The sequence below is a fragment of the Lissotriton helveticus genome, chromosome 8 (assembly GCF_964261635.1).
Source record: "Lissotriton helveticus chromosome 8, aLisHel1.1, whole genome shotgun sequence".
NCBI classification, from domain to species: domain Eukaryota; kingdom Metazoa; phylum Chordata; class Amphibia; order Caudata; family Salamandridae; genus Lissotriton; species Lissotriton helveticus.
The window spans coordinates 978,243,745-978,270,083 of NC_136069.1; the positions used below are offsets into that span (position 1 = coordinate 978,243,745).

The following is a 26,339-nucleotide window of genomic DNA, read 5'->3' on the forward strand; positions in this document are numbered from 1 at the left end:
AGTTATAGACATTTACTATAATGCTTAAGTAACTGTCCTTCTGCTATATGACATGGGTACATTTTGTTGTATTTGTTATTTCAGATACCCTGTGTCCGCACAAACTTTTCTCTGTTGAGGTCCTGAGGAAGGTGGTACAAGCCCACCGAAACGTGCATCGACCTGGTGTGGAATTACACACAAATATCTGTGTTACCTTAACCACAGAAGAAAAGAGACTGTTTGGGATGAATATGAATGTTTGTTTAGTATGCGAGCTTGGTTAAATGTGTAGGTGTGCGTGTTACCGGTTATCGTTTGTGTTTTTTATGTAATATTTGTGCAATATACAAGTGATGAAGTGTTTTTTACAACTAAAAAGGTATTGACTAATGAATTTGTAATGAAATATATTTATCCCCAAAAAAGTGGAATAAAAAGTTTTTTGATACAAAAAAATGAATAAATTACTGAAAATATATTTGAAGTAAGTTTCTGTCATACCTTGAAGGACTTTTTTTGAAAAATGAGAACTATGTCATAAAATGTATTGAGGCCACGAGGGAATTTTGTTTCGCTGCCCTCCATGATGCCTACCCAAAAACTCTGTCCCTGATGGAGATTCAGGAAGCCAATGAAAGTGACACGTGCATAGCCAAGGCAAAATAGGCTCTTCAGAGAAGGCAATGGAGAAACTTCCTAGATGGCACCAGGACACTACTTGAAGAGGAGCAGGTGACGGTGAAATACATCTGGCAAGTCCAAATGAGCTCAGCATGAGTGAAGGTGGTCTGCTCATGTGGGGACATCCGACAGTGGACCTGAGGAGTCTGTTGTCAAGAATCATTGAGCTGGCATACCAAAGACACCAGGGCATCGCAAAGACCACAGCCCTTCGCCGAGACAAAGTGTGGTTTCCAGCTGGAGGTGGGTAATGGGGTTGGACCCTATAGTATTCATTAAGCTGGCAATTACATTAAGACAATTCTCACACACAAAAGGGGAGAGGGTCTATATCTAATTCAACCACCCCGAACCCCCTAAATGACTCTGGTACACACAAAAGAGGGGTGGAGAATAACGAGGCATAAACAAAAAATAGTTACAAACAACAATCATGAGTGTGCAGACATTGGCACATTCATGAGTGTTGAAAAACTGCCCTCACTCACACACAATGTGTGTGACATGCTTCATCATCGGGTCTGCTACAACGCCCGGGTGTAGCCACACTCCGGGCGGAGCATAGGGAGGGGGAACACATTTTTTTTTGTATAAACACAAGGACAACATGTAACAGACAACTGAAAGTGACAACAGTTATCACAAACAGAAACCAACAGATCAAGACTGAGTACAGTGAAAAACAAGAAAATGCAGTAGAGAGTGATTAAAACTGGCTCTTGGATACCCAATATCAATTTTATTAGTAGGTTCCAAGGTCAGGGTTAAAAAGGACTGGATGGTGGTACTAGCAAAGGATGTTAGGACCCCCTAGTACTCCTCCTTTACTGCTGTAGTCAACATGTTTCGACCCTTTATCGCCCTTAATTACTGGGTCGCCTGGGTCTTCTTCAGGACGTCTTCCTGTCCCAGTCTAATGTAGTAATCCCCTTACCTTAATTAGGTTGTTTAACAGGGGTGAAGGTCACTCTTGCCCATCAGTAAGAGGCTATGTGGAGGGAGTTCCGCCAACACGGTGACACAACGAGTTTATTGATACAGATCACTTGACCTGGCGCATGGGGGGTGCATGGGGGCTCCTTGATGCACTGCGCCATGCATCAAGGAGGGGCACGATTAGTGCTGGAGGACACCATTTGAACAGTTGTGTTCTTTGGGACTCCACCCCCCCTGTTAAACAACCTAATTAAGGTAAGGGGATTACTACATTAGACTGGGACAGGAAGACGTCCTGAAGAAGACCCAGGCGACCCAGTAATTAAGGGCGATAAAGGGTCGAAACATGTTGACTACAGCAGTAAAGGAGGGGTACTAGGGGGTCCTAACATCCTTTGCTAGTACCACCATCCAGTCCTTTTTAACCGTGACTTTCGAACCTACTAATAAACTTGATATTGGGTATCCAGGAGCCAGTTTTAATCACTCTCTACTGCATTTTTTTGTTTTTCACTGTACTCAGTCTTGATCTGTTGGTTTCTGTTTGTGATAACTGTTGTCACTTTCAGTTGTCTGTTACATGTTGTCCTTGTGTTTATACAAAAACATTTTTCGTTCCCCCTCCCTATGCTCCGCCCGGAGTGTGGCTACACCCGGGCGTTGTAGCAGACCCGATGATGAAGCATGTCACACACATTGTGTGTGAGTGAGGGCAGTTTTTCAACACTCATGAATGTGCCAATGTCTGCACACTCGTGATTTTTGTTTGTAACTATTTTTTGTTTATGCCTCGTTATTCTCCACCCCTCTTTTGTGTGTACCAATTACATTAAGACACCAGTGCACAGGGAACTGTCATGGAGTATGTGTCCCGGTGTAGGATCGATCCTATTTCACAGGATGTCATGCTTGCAGAGCACCCATGCACGTGATGCTTGTGTCTCGCCATTCCCGAAGGGGCCCATATTTATAATATGGTTGTGAGGTTATAGGACTGTGCGACAGTAACCTTTACACTAGCTTAATACTTACTTGCTTTTAAAGATATGATAAATATGTGATGTATGTTTATAAGTAAATTTGAGTAATAGTATATTGAATAATTATTTGCCAGAAAATGTCATATATGAACAGTTGAGATGATTCAGAGTCAATGTTTAGGCCATAATGTACTACATTGTGTATACTATATTGCAGGACTCAATATGTCTTTGCCTTTTTGTGGCCAATTTTGTGGACATCATTATGTGTGTTTTTACTGCCTCAAATATTGTACTGTAATTTCAATTTCATTGATTTTAATATGAACTAAAAATTAATTGATAGAGTGTTTACATGTATGCACAATTTGCTCTTCTGTAGATAACTGCTGTTTCACACCATGGTTATTAAGAACCGTCACTTTGCAGTCATTTCAAAACCAGTCAGTCTTACAGTGAATTCCTGTGGCCAAGAGCACAACAGTTCTGTATTTTTTTTGTTTGCATAGTACACTTTGTTTATACATTTTCTACAATATTGTAGTTTGCAACTGTTTATTCAAGCTTGTAATATCAATAACAGTATATACCTGTGCTGCTGTATAAAGCAAGTCCACTTGAAGCACTGAACTCTTCAATGAAGAACTGAGATAGTGAAATATGCTCATCTGTCTTCAATGACTCATTTCCACGCTTCCAGTACAGCATGAGGTCCTCCTCGTTGTATGCATCTATAAACAAACAAACCATAATATATTTAGTAGCTGTCTTTGTACTTTCTTTCATGACAGTGGATCAATTGGATCAGAGTCCTTTTTGGAGTGAAAGACAACATTGCAGACACAGATTTGTAACTTGTAGTGAGCCTAGAGTATTTTTTAAAGTACACAGCAAGCCATGCTCAACAGAAGTTAAAGGAAGGTTCCAATTACTTCTATCCAGGGACAGCCCTAATTTATGTTGCGCCCACTGCCTTTCTCACACACGTTAGACCAAACCTTCATATTTGAATCTAAACTACTTGCTCATTATTACTAATTGCAATTGGAGACCTGATACCACATTTAGGGCCTCATTATGATGTCAGTTGGAAAAGCTCTGAACAGCATTCGCATTTTCCTAACCCATGTCGGAACCCATGTTTCCGACCGACCCGGAAACATTTCCAACTGACCGATCATAATAGAAGGTAACCGTTCGGTCTTTCCGACTCTGTTTCGACCTGCATTCAGAGTCTCTGAGTCGGTCGGAGCTGAATAGAACAGCTCTACGGACCGACATATTACAATGTCTGATTTGGACAACATTTCCGAACGGTTTATCTGACATGGAAGGGCTGTCGGAAACTAACTTTGGGGGCATGTAGCAGGCCCCCCGTCACCCCGAGGCCTCCGGATGGGGCCTGTGGAGGTACCCATGGGACCCCTCTTTAAAACCATGCACAGTGTGGGAGGCACCATGTAGGGGCAAGGTTTTCCACAACCTCCCCTTTTTTCAATGGGAGCCTGGGTTGTCTGTCAGAACAAAGGCTCCCAATGAAGTCAATCGGAGTCCGAACGAATGGTGTTCGGAAACATCATAATCGGTTGGTCGGAATTGCCGAACATGAGTCAGTCAGAACCGATTCCGACAAGGATTTGATCGGAATGCTTTCCAGCTGACATCGTAATGAGGCTCTTATTTGTGAATAGAAATAGTTTCAAGAAAAGTAGCTGCTCTAATCAACAAGCATTGGGGTATTTGGATAGACTCCAGGCACAAATGCTTATTGTAGCTAGCTTAAGTAGCCTAACGTGTTACTAGGGGTCACTTTAGTCATATACAAATGCTTCGTTTATAAGGTGGCAGTACCATAAGACATTCATAGAGGTCTCTTGGGTGAAACACAAGCCTTCACTATAGCAGACCGCAATAATTGAAACTGTTAACTAGAGGTCCTTTGACTTAAACACAACTCTTCCACAGATTTTTAACACTGCACCCTCAATCTTAGAATACCAAATAATTATGAACAGATAAGAAGTCCTTGATTTTTTTTGGCTGAAAATGGAAAGGAACAATGTTAAAAAATCTTGACAGTGGTTTTAGGTCTCGGCTAGTCTGCGTATGCGCTGTCTCTTCCAGACTATTGTGTACAACAAGGGCCTTGCAGCGGGCCCATTGCATACCATTTGTTGACTTTATTGTAACCCTGGGCATAGTGGGCCTAGCAGGGCTACGCAGAGGTCCATGGAGTTGCAAATAAACTCTGTGGAGCTCCGCTATGCCGCCTGCCTCCACCTCCCTATTAAGAAGTAAGTTAACAGTAATTAAAAATAAACTTAAAACCACTTACCTCTTTACTGCGATGTCCCTGGGCTGCCCTCCTCCTCTTCCTCACCGTACCGGTAATGCTTAGGAACACTGCGCATGCAGGCGTGCCTGCGCATTTTGCGCAAGAAATGTGCATGCATGGGTACGTGCGCATGCACAGTTTTCTCAAGCATTACTGCTACGGTATATGTACTCAACGGTTCAAAAAAAGCCCACTATCCTCTTAATACTGCAGCTATCAAGATTTCCTCCACTTTTGCCACTGTTTGTGACCTCTGGGAGCAACCATGCCGGGTTGAGCAGGTGAGAGGATCCCTGCCTTCTCGCCAGAGGAGCTGGAATTGCTAGCACAGGAGGTCCAGCTCTATGGCTCACCAAAGGAACTTTGTACAAGTTTGAAATGTTTCTGTGAATCGGTCTAACTCTTTTTTTTCCATCAACATATGTTACAATGTCCCTTTAAGTTCCTGAGTGAAGTGCAGTGATTGATGTGAAGTGTTTGTGTCATGCATGTTACATTGACACATATGGCAAAAGGTGTATCCTGTGCTACAAGTACATACCACACAGACTATGTCAGCTGTACAATTATATCCAATTTATACGTACACATGTTCATACAACCCCAAAGAGCACGCTCTCGCTGACACAGATGGTAGCCCTTTCAGAGTGCCCTCAGTAGTTGTATGTAGTTCAAACCAAAGTATCTAGTTCTATGGACTTTAGACATCAAGTCAATTAATGTGCCGTGAGAGTTTTTGGTAACAATGTGCAAGTTGTTTAGCCTTCAGTAGTTTGCAATGTTTTACACTGATCTGAAGTAGCTCACATCACAGAAAATGTAGGTGCCCCCTGGGCTAGATGATGTCACTGGCCTGGATTATTGAGTTCAGGACAACACAGGGGATGAGGGTAGTCAACAGTAAAAAAGTGTGTATTAATATATTTATTTTGGTCAGTATGTGAAAATACACATAGTGTATGGTAAATTATGAGTCATGCTTGTGAGAGTTGTTGTAAAATTGTGTTACATCAGTACAGACAAACAAAAAGTGTGTATTAATATATTTATTTTGGTCAGTATGTGAAAATACACATAGTGTATGGTAAATTATGAGTCATGCTTGTGAGAGTTGTTGTAAAATTGTGTCACATCAATACAGACAAACAAAAAGCCACAAAACATTATTTGTTTCTTTAATTTCTTGTATCCATGCTCATCAATGCCCATCAGAAGCGGGATAACTGGAAGGCCAACACCAGGAAGGTGCTGACCCTTGAGCTCTACAAGTGGTGCAGCCTCCAATGCAGGAAGAGGTGAAAGGACCAGAAAGTCAGCCAAAGTCCAGCTTGGGCAGTCCGCTCAATGTGGGAAGCATATGTCCCGCACCCTGACCCACTACTGGAACGCATTCTTGTGGTGGCCTATCCCCAGCTTGAAGGGCAGTTGAGAGCCTAGCAGCAGCATGAAGGGAGTACGTTCTTATTTGAGTTTGATATGTTACGTGACTAATTGTTTGTTACAGCCAGGATTTTTCCCATCAACATTAATGGTGACTCATGCCCAATGCACAAGAAGAGTTCTTGAAGGTGTACATTTTGCACAATGTGTATGATGATGTGCTTTGTCTATTAATTAGTTTAAAAGGATCCCACCTGATTCCTGTTCACTTCCGAAGGACTGTTCTGAGCAGACACATGACTGCCTAAACTACACATATACATCAGGTATTTGATGTCATGAGGAATAGTTTACAACTATTCCTCATGACATCAAACAGCATGACACTAGTCATTGTTGTGTCACATGGGATGATCGTTCACCATTGAGGATGATGTAATGGTAGATTAATTACATGTGACAAAGCGTACTATGCACTTATGATACAGTAGATGTTCCACATTGGTAAGTTGGGATTTTACACAAACAAGAGTGAGCATGTAAGCTCAAATCACTAGTCACATCAGAATTAATGTCTACATTTTGCAGTCTCCACATGCCCCAATTATGCTTTTTATGTGAAAAGTCTCATCACTCCGTCCATCATCTCCTTGTGTTTTCTTTGTTCGCCCTTAGGTGGCAGGGTATGCCCAGACGTGGGTCCCTTGATCACTTTTCCACAGGTTCAAGCTAGCCTGGCTGATGAGGGCTGTTAGCACGAAACCGGTCTCAGGATGCTTGTTTCTAGTCCAGGGAAGACATGGCCGGGCAGTTCAGACTGGACTGTTCCCATGAGGCACAGAGTCAAGACGGATTTGCATATAGCTGTGTCTGAAGTGGGGTGGCAAAGTGAGCTAAGGTACGATGGTGAATTCAACCCAGATCTGTGACTGGGGATGAGTGTCTGAAAGGTTTCAGCGCTCCGTCCATCGTCTCTTTGTGTTTGCTTTGTTCGCCCTAAGTTGGCAGGGTATGCCCAGATGTGGGTCCCTTAATCACTTTGCCACTGGATTCAAGCTAGCCTGGCTGATGAGGGCTGTTAGCCTGATCCCGGTCTCAGGATGCTTGTTTCTGGTCCAGGAAAAACATGGCTTGGTAGTTGGGTCTGGACTGCTCCCATGAGGCACAGGGTCAAGACTGATTTGCACATAGCTGTGTGTGAACATGGGGTGACAAAGTGAGCTAAAGAGCAATGACGGATTCAACCCAGATCTGTGACTGGGGGAGAGTGTCTGAAAAGTTTCAGCGCTCCGCCCATAATCACCTTGTGTTTGCCCAATTATGTTTAGCATCAGATATACTGTTTCATTCATGTTAAAAGTGACAGATTTGCATGGTGCCCTACCCCTTTCACAAATTGTATGTACGGCGGTGTGTTTTTGTAATAATACTTGTGATAGGCATACCATTTTTGTAGAAACACGGATGAGAATGTGTACACAATGGCGACAGATTAACAAGTACCCCACACCATTTTTGAATGTCCTTTGTTATGTCCAGATGAGAACTCAATGATCGAGAAACATGAAATCCTTTAAGGGATTTTGGCAGGTTGAGCACCTTGATAATGTATTCCACAGATCAGTCTTTCAGGAGCATGAGTTAGTCTTGTTCTCTTTCGTAACCGATATTTATACTCGTGGGTTGTTGAAATAAAGAGTTAAACGATGTTCACACAGGAACATATTTTAAGTTATATGGAAGGGCAATGTCGATATTAGCATGCAGTGTTCTGCAGAGTAGACCAATATTTGAAAAGTGTGTGATTCCTACATGACAACATGTAAAAGGCATATGGAAAGATAAGAATGACAAAATGAATGTCCTAGATTAGAACGTACAGGGAAAATGAAATATTACAGGTTGCCATCATTATGTAATGTTTGTGGAAGGCATACGTCTGCAAATCTAACTATGAGCAGGTAAAAATAGTTAATTTTCCTTTCTTTGTTACCAACATCAGGGCTGGTGGATTTTCCATTCTCCAAATGTTACCATATCTATTTCAAAGTAGCAAATGCAGAACCTTTCGAAGCAATACTACGAAAATAATGTTATACCCTAGACGTTCCTCTTTTAATGCAAAAGCTATACTTGGAAACAGTTTAATAGTTTATCTTTAGTTTGTCTACATTGTTTTTCACAGGAAACACAGAAATGTTCAGTGAAGACAGACTGATTTAGCTCCCTACTCATTCAGAATGCATATTGATATTTAGCTAAATACATGTAACAAATGCGTAGGATATTGTGCCAATACAAAACAAGAAGTTAATACTTTTAATATTTGTACTTACAACTTTCTAATTCAAGTGAGCAGTTCTGTGTGTCGAGAGGAAACCTGCTAAAATCCATGAAGCACATGGCAGAAACGGTTATCCTGTAAAAACGAACCAGAACGTTCATATAAGGAAAACAGTAGCAAAGCAAACTACAAACCACTTTGTAGATCTGGTTTGATACAGTTAATATATCGATAAAAGATAATTCATCCTCATAGTTTCAAACGATATATAGACAGGCAATCAAAGATATATCTGAAACTCTACGAACAATCATAACATACACACAAACATCAAAGTACTAAACACAACAAATATACAGTATTATAAGGAAAAGGTCAATTATTCTCAGCATACTCCCAATAAAATTACAACATAGCATATCTTCATAAGAATATTAAAAACAGACTTCCCGCCTGTGGCTGTTTCACTAAAGTATCGTCATGGCCTGGAGAGGTGTTTAGTGTGCTCAAAGGTCCACCTTTAACTGATCTGAAATCCTTATACTCTGCATTTGCTCATTTAAATTCGTGTAGTCACAAGAGCAGTAAGTAGTTGAGTGGGGCTGAGCAAAGGATCCAAGACAGCTCATTGGTTGCTTGCCTTTTTAACCACACCAACTCGCTCTATTTAACGTTGAGTGTCGTGTCAGAGCGTCAGCAGGACATTACCATGGTAATTGTGTAAAGCATATCACTGACATGCTGACGGGGAGATTGGGGAGGACAAGTTCCAAAACCCCTAGCAAAAATGAAGAATGCATTCTAATAATAGTACCATAGATTGGGAAATAACAATTGGCTATCTTTGCCAAACGATCTTGTAGGCCGTTTAATCTTAATTGATTCAGACCCTTATGATGAGACAGACATGATTTAGGTCTAAAACTGTGTTAGAAAAATTCCTAAAATCAAATGGTCTAACGGCTAGCATTTAGAGCTCTTTAAAAGCAAAACCTCAAGCAGTAATCAAACTATCAAAAGTGGTGGGAACTGAATACGTTATTTCCCTTAGTTCTGAGAATACAGTGTATAAAGGAGTGTCAGGTTTATGTTAAACGACCTCACTTCCTGACTTTTGTACTCGGCCAAAAAGAAAAAGGCAAAAGGCCTCTTATTACAAGAGCATTAATATTTCCGCTCAAAGAGAATCCAACGTTTATGATCGGGTAATTCAAGTTAAAGATGTACCTGAAGCTTACTGTAAAAAGATCCCAGGAGCCAATAGGACGTTAGAGAATCCTTTTGCCAGCCATTTATTGAAGTTGAAATGGCCCCCTAATACTTTTTTGATCTCTTAAGATTAGATTTACATTATATACTTGTTGTAGATTGTTGGACTTGGCGCTTTCTGCAGGGTCCTCCCCAAACGTGTTGCTTTCTCCCTCCTGTTTTCTGAGCCTGTTCTTTTTTGGGGCTTTTAGAACTCTTCACACTTTACCCCTACTAACCAATGCTAAAGTGCATGTGCTCTCTCCTTTAAACATGGTAAAATTGGCTTACACCCAAACGGCACATTTAATTTACTTGTAAGTCCCTAATAAAGTGGTACTACTTGTACCTAGGGTCTATAAATTGGATGCTACTAGTGGGACTGCAGCACTAATTGTGTGATTCACCTAAGTAGCCTTGAAATCATGTCTACAGTCTGCAAGTACAGCCTGTGTCTGCTGTTTAACCTGTCATTTTGACCTGGCAAAATAAACCGCTTGCTAGGTCTAAACCTTTCTTTTAAATACATTCACGTCACCCCTAGAGTATGCCCCAAACAGCCAATAAGGCAGGGTGTAGTGTATTTAAAAAGCTTGACATGTGTTTTTAACTTTAACTCCTAAATTCATTTTTCACTACTGCAAGGCCTACCTCTCCCATAGGATAATCTCTGGTTAACTCATTACATTCAATAAATGACAACTTTTAATTGGTAGCAGATGAGAATGCTGAGTTTGGCGTCTAAGAGCTGTAGTTTAAAACCCTCTTTAATGGTAAAGTCGGATTTTAAGTCACAGTTCTAAACTGCCACTTTTAGAAAGTTGGGATTTTCTTGTCCCAACCAATTGCCTGTAGCCTGTTTCCTGGGTCACATGACTAGGTATAGCTGGCAGCTGGCCTCTGTGTATTGCTCCCAGACAGTGAGAGCAAGGAAAATAGGTGTTGGCAAGAAGGGCCATCACTGACTTGATGAGGGGGTGGAGCTGTCACCTACCACACTTGTGCATCACACATTTATTAAATTCTGCTCTATTGTTCTAAATTGGTGTGAAATTTTTCTTGTGCTGTGTTTTCACTTTATTTCTTTTTGTAGTGCTGCAAAAATACCTGAGACATAACCTCTAATGTAAGCCTGACTGCTTTGTGCTAAGCTACCAATGGGTTATGCGCAGGATAATTTGGGGTTTGCTTGTGATTTCACCCAAACAGAAATTGTGGCTGCTGCTTGAGGCGGGCTTTCACCCCTTCAACAAGTAGCCCGAATTTCAAAAAGATGTAATAGTGTCTCCCTTTAGCGATGTGCATGCAACTGCAATTGACACTGTTACAACTCAATTGGGGCAAAATTCCCTTTGGACTGTTAACACTAAACCTATGTTTATAGATATATTGCAGGTTCACACAGATTGTGCAGGGGTAAAAGTCTTCCCTGACACAATGGAATGAAAATATAGGTACATCTTGATAGGAGGACACCCAGAGTCTTCTAGTTATTCCTGACTAAATATCCCAATGACTGTAAGTGTTTACAAAGGTTCTTCAATACCATTTTCAGAAACAGAAGCTCAAGTTGACATCCTGCACAACGTGGCTACACACTTAGTTAACTTTGATTCCTAAGTGGGGAACTGGGTTGAAAAGCCCCTTTTCAAGCAAGACTTTATGCTGCTGAATATCAAGAAAAACTAACAACCAAGAGCAAATTCCCCCTTCCACTCTTTCTCCCATTCTCAAGCTTATACTTTTCAGCTTTCTTACCATACCACTGTAATGCATACAGAGACCAACCTATCCTCTTCCATCCACTACTAACAGTATCTAGTTTGACTCACTCCATCATCGTCTTCAAACTCCTGAAGTCACCCCAAAATTAAAATGCAAAGCTCCAACAAAAGCTAAAAGTAAGTATTTCAGAGCGAATGACAAACACCTTCCCACTAGATCCTTTCCCTGCCTGAAGTCCAGAACCTCCCTCCCCTACTATGACATCGTATGGCACACAACATCTCCATTCCCTTAATACAGACCCACATACGATGTCCCAAAGGAAAACACGCTGCTGCACATTCCTACTCTTCCTCATGCTATAAGACAGAACACTGTCTACACAAGGAGAGCCTCAACAACATACAAGACTCACCTCATATTCCAGAGCTCACAATCTGACGAACCAGATCGGCTGCACACCAATCCCTTGTGTCAGGAGCTCAATTAATGAATCCTGGCTTGTCATGACCCTACATCCTGGGCTTCAAAACAACCTTCTTTATTAAATCAATAAACATCATGGTGGAGGACCTTACAAAGCCCTTCCTGCTATAATAGAATCCCCTCCCCACTCTTCAAACAAGACACAGAATCCCCTGTTCAAAGTATGAGACTGCAAAGAGATCACACATCAAAGATCACTCACCCATTACTACACTTGAGACTAGGAAGAGAAAAGCAAAGACACACATAGCACGAGGTATAAAGTGTAAAAACTTGATTGTAACTAAATATAGAACTCCTTTTACATTTGGCACAAACATATCTCACTTAAATCCCTCCTCTACGACTGCAGATATGCAACAAAACGCTGTCTACAAATAGTGGATATTACATGTGAACAGAACCTGGACCTGATATTCTTTACAGGAAGATGGCTCAATGATTTTTCACAAGAAACATCAGAAATGTTGGCCACATAAGAACACTTCATCTTCTCTCCGGACAGAATTGACAAGACTGGGAGTGGAGCAGCAGTCATGCAGTGAAATGTCATCAAATGGAGAAGTCCTAAGAAAGAACAACACACTTCCTTTGAAGTGGAAATAATAAAACGAATTACACTAACCATATGAAAATACATGTCCTCACCATCTCCCAGGGAACAACTTATTGACTTCTTCATGGAATTAATGATGAACTCTGCAAACAGCATATTTCTCAGAGACTTTAACTTGCACTGGGGCATCCTGAAGGATCCAACAGTATAATTTTTATCCACGTTCCTAGACAAAGCAATCTCACCCTGAATTGCAACTCTGCAATTGGGGCCCCAGGGCGAGCGCAGCACGAGCAGTCTCCCCCTGGGGTTTTCGCCCGAATAAAACAAGCCAGGGGTAGGGATTAGAGGCGCGCGCTGTCAGCGTTCTAAACTGTACGCCGAAGCATGAGAAAGATTGTGTGGAGCTCGGCAGGGAGGCGGGAGAGTTTTATAGTGCGGCGAAATTCCCTCGGGTAAAGTAATTTACATTTCTTTAGTGCTTGCTGCCTTTGGAGTCAGCATGGCACTGAAGGCAGAGTTACTGGAAGCCTTGAAAGTTATTCAGGAGGCGGGTAGAGAAGACCTGCTGTCTTTGATGACGGAGGCCCCTCAGAGGCTGCCTAGGCGCTTGGCTGCCAGAGGAGTGCAGGGCGCAGTAGAGGCATGTTTACCTCAACATGTGACTAGAAGTCGTGGGTCAGCGCTTTTACAGTGTTGTAGACCGCATAGTGTTGGTGCTCGCACTGGTGTGGCGTGACAGAAGACAACGAGGAGGGCGCAGTCTTTAGCCCCTGACACGCCGGTGGGGGCCCCCTCCTAGGTTCCACAAGCCCTTGGTGAGTGTTTTACTGCGGAGGGTAGGGGCGGGCCTGGGAGGGAAGGTGGTATTGTTTTGGTGTCGAGTACTTCGTCGTCAGCTAGGAGCAGGCTCCGTAGTGGGAGGGGCCAGGGGTGTGACAGGGCCTTGCTTTTATCAGCGTCAGATGTACAAAGTGTGCACAGAAAAGAATTGTGCAGTTTTGCTGAGGGGGGCAACCATTTGAGCAGTCAGGAGGGTGCGCCTGAACAAGTGGTTTTACAGCTGACTCCTGCACTGGTTAATTACTCCAGTGACAGCGAATATGACATTAGTTTCCTCCCAACGCCAACCCCCACCCCTCAACACACAATGGAAGGTGTTGTTTTTGATAATGCTCCTGTTATTACACATGATTTCAGTGTGGGCCAAAGGATTAACATTATGGCTATGGATAGCAGGTCAGGTGGTTTAGGGCCGCAGCCCCAATGTGTCGGAGGACATAAGAATTTTGATGGTGCACTAGAATTTGAGTTCGATGTAGAAGAGGCGGGTGCCTTCCAACAGGTGAGGCGAACAGATGTTGGGCGGCAGGCAATGGTTAGTGGCCGGGCGACAAGCCTTTTCAATACCGAATATATATTCCTGCGGGCTCGCTTCCCTCCAAGTCAGCGTCAACCTCCCTTTGCTCATGGTGGGATTGAGGCTGAAGGGCAATGGGTGTGGGTAGAGCATGCCAACAATGTGAGTTCGGAGACGTATGTGGGTAGTAAGATGAATATGAAGAAGAAAAAGGATATTCAGCGGTTGCAAGTCTCTTCTGGTTCGAGCGGCCGGAAGGTGCAATTTGGCGCGGATCAAGGATCTGATATTGGATTACATTCTGCCCATCCAGTGGCACAATTAGCGGTTGCCACAAATTTTATTTCAGTTACTGGCGGGTCAAGTGCGGATTCTAGAGGTGCGGGCAGGACTGCAGAGCGTGGGTCTGTCATTAATTGACGATATTTTGATGGAGGAGTCGGAGACCGTGAGTTTCCGGGTAGTAGTAATGTCCAATATGGTGCTGGGGCACCGAAGAAGGTGGGGAGGAAGGATTTGTGGAAATGGAGGAAGGAGAAATTTGCGATAGGCCGGCCGCAGAGAGCTGGTTTGCTGAGATGTAGGGGGGTGTGGATGTTGGGGGCGGGAAAGGGGCAACCTCCTTTTTTAAATCATTACAGAAGTCAAGAGTGGAGCCGGCAACTACAAGGAAGAGGTCACAAAGCAGAGAACAAGTGAAGACAGTTCGCTTGGAATTTCAAGAAAGAGCTGATCAGCTCACATGTGGTAAGCAGAAGTGGTGGGGAGTATGGGAATCTAATGATACATGTTTTGGTAATATTGGGAAAGGTGATGGTGAGGCTTTACACAGACATGTTAATAAGCGGGTTAAGGAGGAAGATTCTGGGCGGACTGATACAGACGTCGTGGTCACGTGCACTGCAGGCGAAGGTGAAAAGGGGAAACAGGCCGAGCATAGTGACAAAGATAACCAAGGAAGTGTTGGGTCAGGTTTTAACAAATGGCTTCCATATATGGGGTTGGCAATGCCATTGGGCTCTCATTTATCAGTCATAACAAAGCGACGAATTTGGGACCATGATTTTGTTGATGTTTTTAGGTTATTACATAGGGAAGTGCAGGCAAGGGAAGGGTTGAAAGAGGAAGAGTGGGAATTGGCGAGGCGCACAAGAGTTCCTCGTAACATTGAAAATTGGACATCGGCTTTCCTTATTTTTGCAGGTATATATGCTGAAAGATATCCTGACAGGGCGGTTGCTCTTTTTAAGTATATGGACATAGTGAGGATGGCTCAGAGGTACTTTGGGGGGTATTCATGGATTAATTATGACGAGGAGTTTAGAGCCAGAATGAGCATATGGAATGAGAAACCCTGGGGGGAGGTGGACGCGGAGTTGTGGCTGCAATGGATGTCGTCATCACAGCCGCCGGCGACAATGCACACGGCAAGTGGCCTGCCTGTAGTATATTGGCCCTTTCTGCAGCGTCCCGCCCAACAAGGGGTGGGTGGAACAGGAAGAGATCAGGCAGCTGGATGGGGAGCATGCTGGAATTTTAATTGGGGATTCTGTGATAGACCAGCATGTCGTTTCCGACATGAATGTTCACAATGTGGGGGACGACATGCCATTATCCAATGTTTGGCAGGGGCATCAGGGGCAGGAGGACAAAGACCACAAGAGCAAGGCTTTAGTGCCAGAGGACGTGGGGCGGCATTCCCTCTTATGGCAAAAAGCTCATACCCCAGTTAAGTTAGAGGCATTGGCCCACTGGTTGGAAAGATACCCTGACAGGCAAGCAGCAAGTAAATTGTTTTGAGGATTTAAAGAAGGGTTCAAGATAAGTTACCAGGGTCCCCGAGTTAGGCGTTGGGCAGATAATCTCCGATCAGCTAAGGAATTACCGCAGATTGTAAGGGCAAAATTAGTGGAAGAGGTAGCTCTGGGTAGAACAGTAGGCCCCTTTTTGCATTGCCCTTTGCCTAACTTGATTGTATCTCCTTTGGGGGTCATTCCAAAAAAAGACACCTGGGGATTTCAGAATGATCCAGCACTTGTCTTGGCCGGAAGACAAATCAATCAATGATTTCATTTCCCCTACAGATACGGCGGTGTCATACACGTCTGTGGATGAAGCATTCGAAATGATACATTTCCTGGGCGAGGGCACAAAATTAGCCAAATGTGATATAAAGTCAGCATTTAGGCTTTTACCAATTCATCCGACTGACTTTGAACTTTTGGGCATGTTTTTTGAGGTAGCCTATTACGTAGATAGAGTACTCCACATGGGATGTGCGGTGTCATGTGCACTATTCGAGACCTTTAGCTCTTTTTTGCATTGGGTTTTTTCTCAAGTCTGCACGTCAGCTAGGGCCTGTCACTATTTGGATGATTTTTTGTTCATGGGGCAAGCCAGGAAACAGCAATGCCAGCGGGCTTTGGTTACGTTTCAGAATCTTTCTCAGGAATTTGGTGTGCCGTTGGCACCGGAAAAAACAGTAGACCCCAGCTCCCATATAGTCTTTTGGGGCATTGAAATTGATACCAGCACTATGATGGCTCGACTACCACAGGATCAGTTGCAGTAGTTGGGAACAGGAAATGCCAGATATGTACAAAGAGAAGTTAAGGGGCCACCCGAATGAAATGATTTCTATAAAAGTGTGGCAAAAAGAAATAGCATGTCACGGCATAGTATTGATAAAACTATGAGGAAAGATTGAACCCCATGTATATGAATAATGTATTTGATCAATATAGCAAGAGTGTATAGGATGCCTATATAGAATGAAGGTGATATTCATGCAAGATACTTATGGAAATATGTTTATCTGCAGGACAAACTTTGTTAGTGGCAACCAACCAGTGCCCAGGAACAGGAGAGACTGTTTATTTAGTCTTGATAAAGATGGTAGATTATCGATAGAAGTCATCGAAACGCGTCAACGCCACTTCTGCACAATCAAGAGACCGAATCTACCCTGTAGACAAGATATTGAGTGGGTCCAGGTTTAGATTTCCTGAACATTAGGTTCTCAGATGTGCTAACTTTATGACCAATAAGGAGTGTCTTTGTATGTCTGTGTCCCTTCTGTTATTTCCTTGTATAGCCAATTGATGACGATAAGAAGTGATGGTTAGTAAATGTGTTTTTAAGCTTTATATGTATAACATTTTGATAATGAAATTGTAATGTGTTTTTAATGCAAGTGCACAATGTGCTGTTTTTTAGAAGTGTAATATCCATGGCAGGTTTTTTTAACAAAAAATAAATAGTGATTTATATTTGCTGTGTTGGTGTATCACATTGTGTTAGGACCCATTGATAATATTTGGGTTATTTAGATAACTACTAAGTATGTGAAATTCCAAGTCTGTCCGCCAAGGGAAAACATTTTTTTACTATTTTTTTACTCAGTTGCAGGAGATACAGGATTGTGTTATGGGGGCCTCAGACAAAGTAAAGCTGGAACTACGCCAGGTGCAGCGTTTACTTGGATATCTCAATTTTGCGTGTAGAGTCATTAGAGCAGGGCACACATTTTGTAGATCATTAGGCATGGCGATGTCTGGAGCTAAGTTGCCACATCATAGAGTGTGCATTTCTAAGCAGGTAAAAGAGGACCTGAAAGTGTGGCTCACGTTCTTGAAAGATTTCAAAGGAGTTCCTTTACATTTCATAGAGGAACCATTGGTGTGGCAGGTGCAAATATATTCTGATGCGGCTGGTTCCAAGGGTTTTGGAGTCTTTTGGGAAGGACGCTGGTGTGCGGAGAGTTGGCCGGAGAACTGGTTAAAGCAAGGGCGGAGTATTGCTTTTCTCGAGCTTTTTCCCTTGATTGTGGCACTGTTGGTGTGGGGCAATGAATTTCGGAACAGGACAGTTCTTTTTAACTTCGACAACATGACGGTGATGAACTTGATCAATCACCAGAAAGCTAGGGATGTGACAGTTTTGAGCTTGCTTCGTGCTTTCATGTTGTTAAGCCTGAGGCTTAACATTGTCTTTCAAGCAAAGCATATTCCAGGAGTGAATAATTGTATCGCTGATGCACTTTCACGTTTCCATTGGCAGCGTTTTCAGGAGTTGGCGCCTGGGGCAGAAGCCAGCAAGACGCCCATTCTGTCGAGCTTTTGGGCCCTAGGGGACTGAGAATTGTGCAGCTCATAGAGAATTCCTTAGCTGAATCTACCAGGCGGACGTACAGACAAGCATGGTTGGAATTTTTAAGTTATGAAAAGGTTTTTCATTGCAAAAGAAATATGCAAGATTTCATCCCGCTGATTTTAGATTTTGTGCTGTTTTTGGCCAACAAAAGTTTGTCACACTCTACAATAGGGGGGAAACTGTTGGGGGTGTCTTTATATGGGCAGTTATTTTGGGGTTTTGACCCGGTTGACCATATCCTTGTTAAGAAAATGTTGAAGAGTTTAAGCAGGGAAAAGGCCATGGTTTTGCAGCCCCGTTCCCCTTTCACTTTTCATCTCTTGCAAAGAATTTTACTTCAGTTGCCTGTTTTTTGTTACAGTGAAGCAGAAGTTGCCAGCTTCAGATTATGCATGATATGGTTGTTTTTTGGAGCATTTCGGATCTCCGAAGTTTTGGGTTTGAGGGACAAGCCGGGCCTTTGTTACGAAGAACACGTTACTTACCTTCGGTAACGCTTTTTCTGGTAGATACAGTATCTGCCTGTGGATTCCTCACCTTGTGAATATCACCCTTGCGTCAGCAACTTTCGGAAAATTCTTTGTAGCACGCCGGCGTGGACGACGTCATAGGAGAACGGCATCGCGCGCGACTCCGTCTGACGTCACTGACTCCTTATTAGGCCTACGTCGGCGTGATGACATCAGTTCCGCCCTTTTTTCCGTGCCTTCGAGGCACCTGGACGGACAAATGACAGCAAATATACATATATATAGTGTACATAGTACATACAAATCAAAAATGCACACATAGTACGTAGCAAAGGTATTAAAAACCCAATATATAAACAAATATAAATATAAATATACATAAAAATACATAAACTCAGGTATAGCAGAGTGGACAACGGGGAGACGGGTGGGTCAGTGAGGAATCCACAGGCAGATACTGTATTTACCAGAAAAAGCATTACCGAAGGTAAGTAACTTGTTCTTCTGATAGATACATCTGCCAGTGGATTCCTCACCTTGTGAATAGAGTCCCACAGCAGTCCCCACTCCCGGAGGAGGGTGTCCACCCTGCTACACCAAGAAATCTTGGAGGACAGAGCGCGCAAAGTGGCCGTCCCTCCTCACTTCGGCACCCAAGCAGTAATGCTTCGCGAAAGTGTGGAGGGAGGCCCAAGTCGCGGCTCTGCAAATGTCCTCAACAGGTACACCTCTAGAGAATGCAGAAGTAGCAGACCTTGCCCTGGTAGAATGAGCACTTATACCATCAGGAGGGTCCTTACCCGCCAGAGAGTAGCAGATCTTGATGCACAGAATTATCCACCTGGAAAGTGTGCGCTTGTGCACTGCTCTACCCTTCCGGCAGCCAGCAAAACCAACAAACAGCTGGTCATCCACTCGAAAGTCTCTTGTTTTATCAAGATAAAAGGACACCGCCCTCTTAGGGTCCAGACGGTGCAGTCTCTCTTCCTCCTTGGAAGGGTGAGGGGGAGGATAGAAGGTAGGAAGGGTAATGGACTGTCCTAGATGGAAGGGAGTTACCACCTTAGGCAGAAAAGCAGCCCTGGTCCTAAGAACCATTCGATCAGCATGAAGGGTCAGGAATGGGGGCTTGGAACTAAGAGCTTGAAGCTCACTCACCCTCTTTGCCGAGGTGATTGCAACTAGAAAGACCGTCTTAAAAGACTAAAGCCTCACAGGACACTTGTGTAAGGGTTCGAAGGGAGAACCCATCAAGAATGTTAAGACAAGATTTAAGTCCCATTGAGGCACAATAAATGGAGAAGGAGGGAACTTATTAGTGAGGCCCTTCAGAAACCTCAAAACCACTGGAGATTTAAAAAGAGACGGCTGATCCGGCAAACAGAGAAATGCAGACAACGCCAAAAGGTAACCTTTGACTGTGGCAACAGCAAATCCTTGCTGCGCCAAAGAAAGAGCAAATGGCAAAATATCGGAAAAATGAGCCCTCAAAGGGTCAATAGCCTTCTCCCTACACCAAACAACAAATTTAGACCACCTATACGAATAGATGGACTTGGTGGAGTCACGCCTGGCCGGAAGAATGACATCCACCACATCGTTAGGGAGAGAAAAGGAAATCAGGTTGCCCCGTTCAATCTCCAGGCATGAAGGTGTAATGTCTGGAGGTGGGGGTGTAGAACCTGCCCCTCCATCTGAGAGAGGAGATTTACACTGAAAGGGAGACGGAGCGGCGGGTGAGAGAAGAGGTGGAGTAGGTCCGTGTACCACACCCTTCTTGGCCAATCCGGGGCGACCAATATGACCTGGGCCCGGTCCTGGCGAATCTTCCTCAGAACCCGAGGAATCAAGGGTAAGGGAGGAAATGCGTAAAGGAGTTGACTTCCCCAACTCAACTGAAACGTGTCCCCCAAAGCTCCTTGCATCGGATACTGGAGACTGCAGAATGACAGGCAGTGAGCATTCTCGCGAGTGGCAAACAGGTCCACCCGAGGAGTCCCCCACATCTGAAAGATGTCGTGAACAACCTCCGGATGGAGCCTCCACTCGTGGTCGGCAGAGAACTGACGACTGAGAATGTCTGCACGTACGTTCAGAACCCCGGCCAGATGATTTGCCATCAGACAAATCTGGTGGTCCAGGACCAGAGACGCAGAGCCTCTCTGCAGAGACACTGCAACCCTACTCCTCCCTGCTTGTTGACATACCACATCGCGGTCGTGTTGTCCGTCAGGACTTGAACCGACTGACCGCGAAGGGAAGGGAGGAAGGTCTTGAGTGCCAGACGTATCGCCCGCAACTCTAGAAGGTTGATGTGAAGCAACTTTTCCTCTGGAGACCAAAGACCTTTGACCTCCAGATCCCCCAGATGAGCACCCCACCCTAGAGTGGATGCATCCGTTATCACTGTGGCCACCGATGGAGGCAGTTGAAAAGGCTTTCCTTGAGACAGATTGCCTTCCATGCCCCACCAAGACAGGTCCGCTGCAGTTTCTCTGGAGATCCTCACTGACTCCCTGAGATCTCCGTTGTGCTGATACCACTGCCTGCGGAGGCACCACTGGAGTGCCCTCATGTGCCAGCGTGCATGGCTGACCAACAGAATGCAAGAAGCCATCAGACCGAGCAGACGAAGGACCTTCAGGACTGGAACAACCGCTCCATTGTAGAATAAAGGAATCATTTCTTGTGTGTCGCGAATCCTTTGAGGTGGAGGGAATGCAAGACATACAGTAGTGTCCAGTACCGCACCTATGAAAAGGTTGCGCTGGGAGGGCACCAGGTGAAACTTGGGTACATTTATCGAAAAACCCAACCTGTGCAACAACTGAGTTGTCTCTTGCAGATGAAGGAGCACCTTCTCCGGCGACTCCACTTTGATTAGCCAGTCGTCCAGATATGGAAATACAGGTATCCCCGACCTCCTGAGATGTGCTGCCACCACTGCCATCACTTTGGTGAAAACTCGAGGCGCAGTAGTAAGTCCGAACGGAAGGACCGCAAACTGGTAGTGTTGCGACCCCACCGTAAAACGGAGATACTTCCTGTGCGACTTCAGGATAGGGATGTGGAAATAAGCATCCTGCAAGTCGATCGACACCATCCAGTCTTCTTCCAACAGCGCTTGAAGAACCTGCGCAAGAGTGAGCATCTTGAACTTTTCCTGTTTCAGATACAAGTTCAAGATCCTGAGATCCAGGATTGGTCGAATTTTGCCATCCTTTTTGGGGATCAGGAAATACCGGGAGTAGCACCCCTGACCCCTCTCCTGCTCCGGAACCACCTCTATCGCACCCTTTCTGAACAGTGCCAGGACTTCTTCCTGCAGGAGAAGCAGGTGGTCCTCCGAACAATAACCTTGGCAAAGAGGATAATTGGGAGGGAACTCCTGAAAAGGAAGTGCATACCCATTTTTTTTACGAGATTGAGAACCCAAAGATCTGATATCACCGATTCCCAATCCCGTAGAAAATGAGTAAGCCGACCCCCTACCGGACCCGCATGATCCGGAATGGCGGATCTAGGGCTGCTTTGCTGTTGTAGGTGGGGGGTGGATATTAGAGGAGGAAGTAGAGGAGGAGGAGGCCTGACGTCCACGGCCACGACCCCTTTGTCTACTTCTGTATGACTTATACAGAGGGTTCTGTTGTTGCTGCTGTTGTTGGCTTTGTTTGAAGGGACGAAAAGAGGACCTCCCAAAGCCCCTGAACTTCCTGGTGGTAGAGCCTTTCGCTTGCAGGCCCAAAGATCTAGCCGTCGCCCGGCTATCTCTGAACCTCTCCAATGCCGCATCCGCTTTCTTTCCAAAGAGGCCAATGCCGTCAAAAGGCAAATCCATAAGAGTAGCCTGAACGTCTGCGGAAAACTCTGAAGACTTTAGCCAAGCGGCTCTTCTGGTGGCCACTGAAGAACCCATCACTCTAGCCACAGAGTCCGCCGTGTCCATGCCACTCTGAATAACCTGGTGGGCTGCCGCCTGAGTGTCCGAGACAACCTCATTGAAGTTTTTCCTGTCTTCCTCCGGAAGCTTAGTTGACAACTGCTTTACCGAATCCATTAAGGCATGAACATACCTTCCCAGTAGGCATGTAGCATTTGTAGATTTCAAAGCCATGCTACCCGAGGAGATAACCTTTTTAGCAGCTTGATCCAATTTCTTGGAGTCCTTATCTCCAGGAGCCTGGGGAAAAGAGCCTGCTGACCTGTTCGAACAAGCGGCCTGCACCACCAGACTTTCCGGCGAAGGATGAGAAGTCAAGAACTCAGGGTCACCAGGTGCCACCCTATATCGCCTCGCCACTGATCTGGACACCCCAGGTGCAGACAAAGGCTTTTTCCAGACCTCTAAAATCGGTTCAGTCAGAGCCTCAGTGAATGGCAGAGTCGGCTCAACAACTGAAGAAGGCGAATGTAAGACCTCCATGAGGATATTAGGTTTGAACTCCACTGTAGGCAAAGTCAAATTTAGCAATTCCGCAGCCTTTTTGATAACTACATGGGATGGTACCACATTCCTAGAGGGTGCGTCCGCAACCACAGGCAAACCCCATTCCGGAGAAAGTTCCAGGCTACTTGCACTATGCAGATCCTCAAAGCAATCCTTGTGCTCCTGAAGCTCGCCTTCCTCCACTTCATGGTCCCCATATTCCTTCTCCTCCAAGAGACGCTGGGCTCTACGTCTTGACCACTCCAGACGTACCGAAGTCGTTGGATCCGGTAACGACTCCGATGGAGTCGGAGCCGGCGTCGAACGAGGAACTGGAACAACTGAAGGTTGAGAAGCCGGAACCGGCGTTGAGCCCCGATCCAAATCCCGAGGTCGCTCCGTAGCCGGCGAAGCCGTGAACGGAGTCGATGACCTCGGCGGCGCCGTACCGAGCCAAGGAGGATATGGCGCCGGCATAAATGGTAGAAAAGGCGGCGGAGCATAAGCTTGGGGGACACCCAAGTTAAACGACAAAGGACCCATGGGACCCGCAGGTGCTCCAGTGGGGTACATTGCCCTCGCACAAACACCAAACATGGCATTTAGGAAATGTGAAGGGTCCAGACCAGGACCAGGAAAGGGAGGGTACGAACCCAATGGCTGCTCTGAAGGAGGCTGCTCCGGATTCGGCTCCTCTTGACCCTTTTGACCTTCCAGGTTATCCTCCGAAGCCGGTGTCTGAGGAATTTCCACGACCTCTTCATGCTCCGAAGACTGTCCCGAAACCGGATTCGGTTCTAGCTCCGGATCGGGAGAATGCTCTCGAGACCGTACCGGTGAGGCTCCAACTTCAGGCTCACCAGCAGGAGAAGGAGACACAAAGTCCTTATGATGTCTTCGAGAAGACTTCCTCTTCGAGTCCGACGACCCCGAATGATGCCGAGAACTATGCTTCTTCCTCTTGTGCTTTCTCTTCGAGGATCCCGAAGCATGACCAGAAGCCGACTTCGACGCCGACTCCAACCTGGCCCTCGACCTCGATCTCGACCTCGATCACGACCTCGATCTCGACCTTGACTTCGGCTTCGATCTCGAGCGTCTAGATCTTGACCTCGAAGATCTCTTGGCTTCTTTACCTTTAACTTTGGCCAGCAGAAGTTTTTCCTCCCGTTCCCGCAGAGCCTTAGGATTCATCTTAGAGCAGGATCGACAGCCCTTGACATCATGATCCGAACCCAGACACCACAAGCAATCTTCGTGTGGATCGGTAATCGACATCATACGGGCACACGAGCCGCACTGCTTGAATCCTGTCTTCTTCGACGACATCTTCGACGAAGAACAGAAAGAGTAACACACAAATAGTTACAAAGTCACTATCTGAATCACAGAAGATCCCAGAAACCGTTAGCGTCGACGACGCGGAAAAAAGGGAACTGATGTCATCACGCCGACGTAGGCCTAATAAGGAGTCAGTGACGTCAGACGGAGTCGCGCGCGATGCCGTGCTCCTATGACGTCATCCACGCCGGCGTGCTACAAAGAATTTTCCAAACGTTGCTGACGCAAGGGGGATATTCACAAGGTAATGAATCCACTGGCAAATGTATCTATCAGAAGATGTTTTCTTAATAGATAACAAAATTAGGATCTGGTTAAGAAGGTCCAAAACAGACCAGTTGGGGAGAGGTGTTTGGGTTTTTCTTAAAAGCAGTGGTATAAAAAATTGCTGCCCAGCATTAGAGTGGGCACACTTCATTTCAGTGTCCAATTCTCAGCAAGGTGCCATATTTGTGCATGGATCAGGTCATAAGATTACCAGTTCCCAGTTGTTAACTGTTTTAAGGAAGGCATTGCTTTTGCTTGGGGAAAACCCTAAAGCTTTTGCAACACATTCCTTTAGAATTGGGGCAGCCACGGAGGCAGCAAGATTGGGCATGGGCTGGGAAGCTATTCGGAGAATAGGAAGATAGAAATCCAGTTGCTGTGCCAGATATGTGCGAAAATAATGATTGTGTTTTTTTCATTTTGAGCTGTTATTTGTTGCTAATTGTTTTTTCCTATTTAGGTGACATTCGTGCTAATTGCCTTGGGAAACAGCAAGTGTGGATAGTGGGACATTCTTTTGTCAATCGGGCAGCCCTCTTTGCTGAGAAGCAGATGTATGGACGAGCCAATGGAGTACCCAGACATGAATTGAGGTGGTGTGGCAAGGGAGGAATGAGGTGGGACGCTCTATTTCCGACCATTGACAAAATGAGGTATGACAGAACGCCACTAGAACTTTTAGTAATACACCTCGGCGAGAACGATTTAGTGCCTCTTTCGGGTTTAACATTGATTAAGTGTATGCAGCTCGATTTGGCAGTTATAAAAAATAACTGGTTGGGCACCCGCATTGCATGGATGGAATTTATTTACAGGCAGCAGTGGAGGCATGCACGAGATCAGTCAGCAATGGACAAAGCTCGCAGAAAGCTCAACAGGGCGATGAAAATATTTTGTTCTGCAATGGGTATCAGTTACATATCACATGAGAATATCACTAGCAAAGAAGGCCACTTATTCAGGAACGATGGTGTGCACCTCACACAATTGGGCCTTGCCTATTATTTATTGGAGCTGCGTGATTTCTTGGCTATGGAGCTTAATGTGAACTTATGGTGCAGTGTCCAATACATATAACAATGCGCATATTTGTTTCAGAGGACTGGTGGGGTCCAGGAAAACTGGTTGGTTTTCCTGGGTGGCGATTTTGGGGGTGGGTAAGTCTGGAGCAGGCTCACCCATCCTTTTGGATACAAGCAGAAAGAAAGGTAATAAAACAAGGTTTTTGGAAAAAAGGTACAAAATATATATATATTGATGGTTTTGGTCAGAAAGTTTAACAATTTAAGTAAGAAGTGAAAGGTTTTGGCTCACTTTACCAAATTGTGTATACATAATGAAATAAAGAGTATTTCTAGTTCAGAGAGTTACCTGATCTAAATAAAGTGACCTTTTTTGCTACAGTGATAATGTTTGTGGTCTGTTTATTTTGGGCGATGGGGGCCCCATGGGGAGTGCAGCGCGAGCAGTCCCCCCCTGGAGTTTTCGTCCGAATCCAACAGGCCAGGGGTAGGGATTAAAGGCGCGCGCTGTCAGCGTTCTAAACTGAGCGCTGAAGCGCGAGAAAGATTGTGTGGAGCTCGGCAGGGAGGCGGGAGAGTTTTATAGTGCGGCAAAATCCCACCCTCCCACCCAAAAAAAAAAGTTTTTCATGCCACTATTAGACAGGTTACTCTGGGGGACAGGTATGAGAGGCGATTTGGGGGGTGGGTAAATGTGGAGCATGCTTA

At 44.8% G+C, this 26,339-nt stretch overlaps 1 protein-coding gene across 1 annotated transcript in view; it reads right to left on the reverse strand.

Annotated features, from left to right (window-relative positions):
• The window catches only part of GABRR3 (gamma-aminobutyric acid type A receptor subunit rho3), a 964,887-nt gene that overhangs the window by 567,929 nt on the left and 370,619 nt on the right, over nucleotides 1–26,339 (reverse strand). Inside the window, exons 4-5 of the mRNA XM_078657818.1 lie at nucleotides 8,631–8,713; nucleotides 3,170–3,310 (exon numbers count right to left, since the gene is read on the reverse strand). Of these exons, the coding sequence (XP_078513944.1) occupies nucleotides 3,170–3,310; nucleotides 8,631–8,713 (224 nt within the window). The remainder of the gene's footprint in view (nucleotides 1–3,169; nucleotides 3,311–8,630; nucleotides 8,714–26,339) is intronic.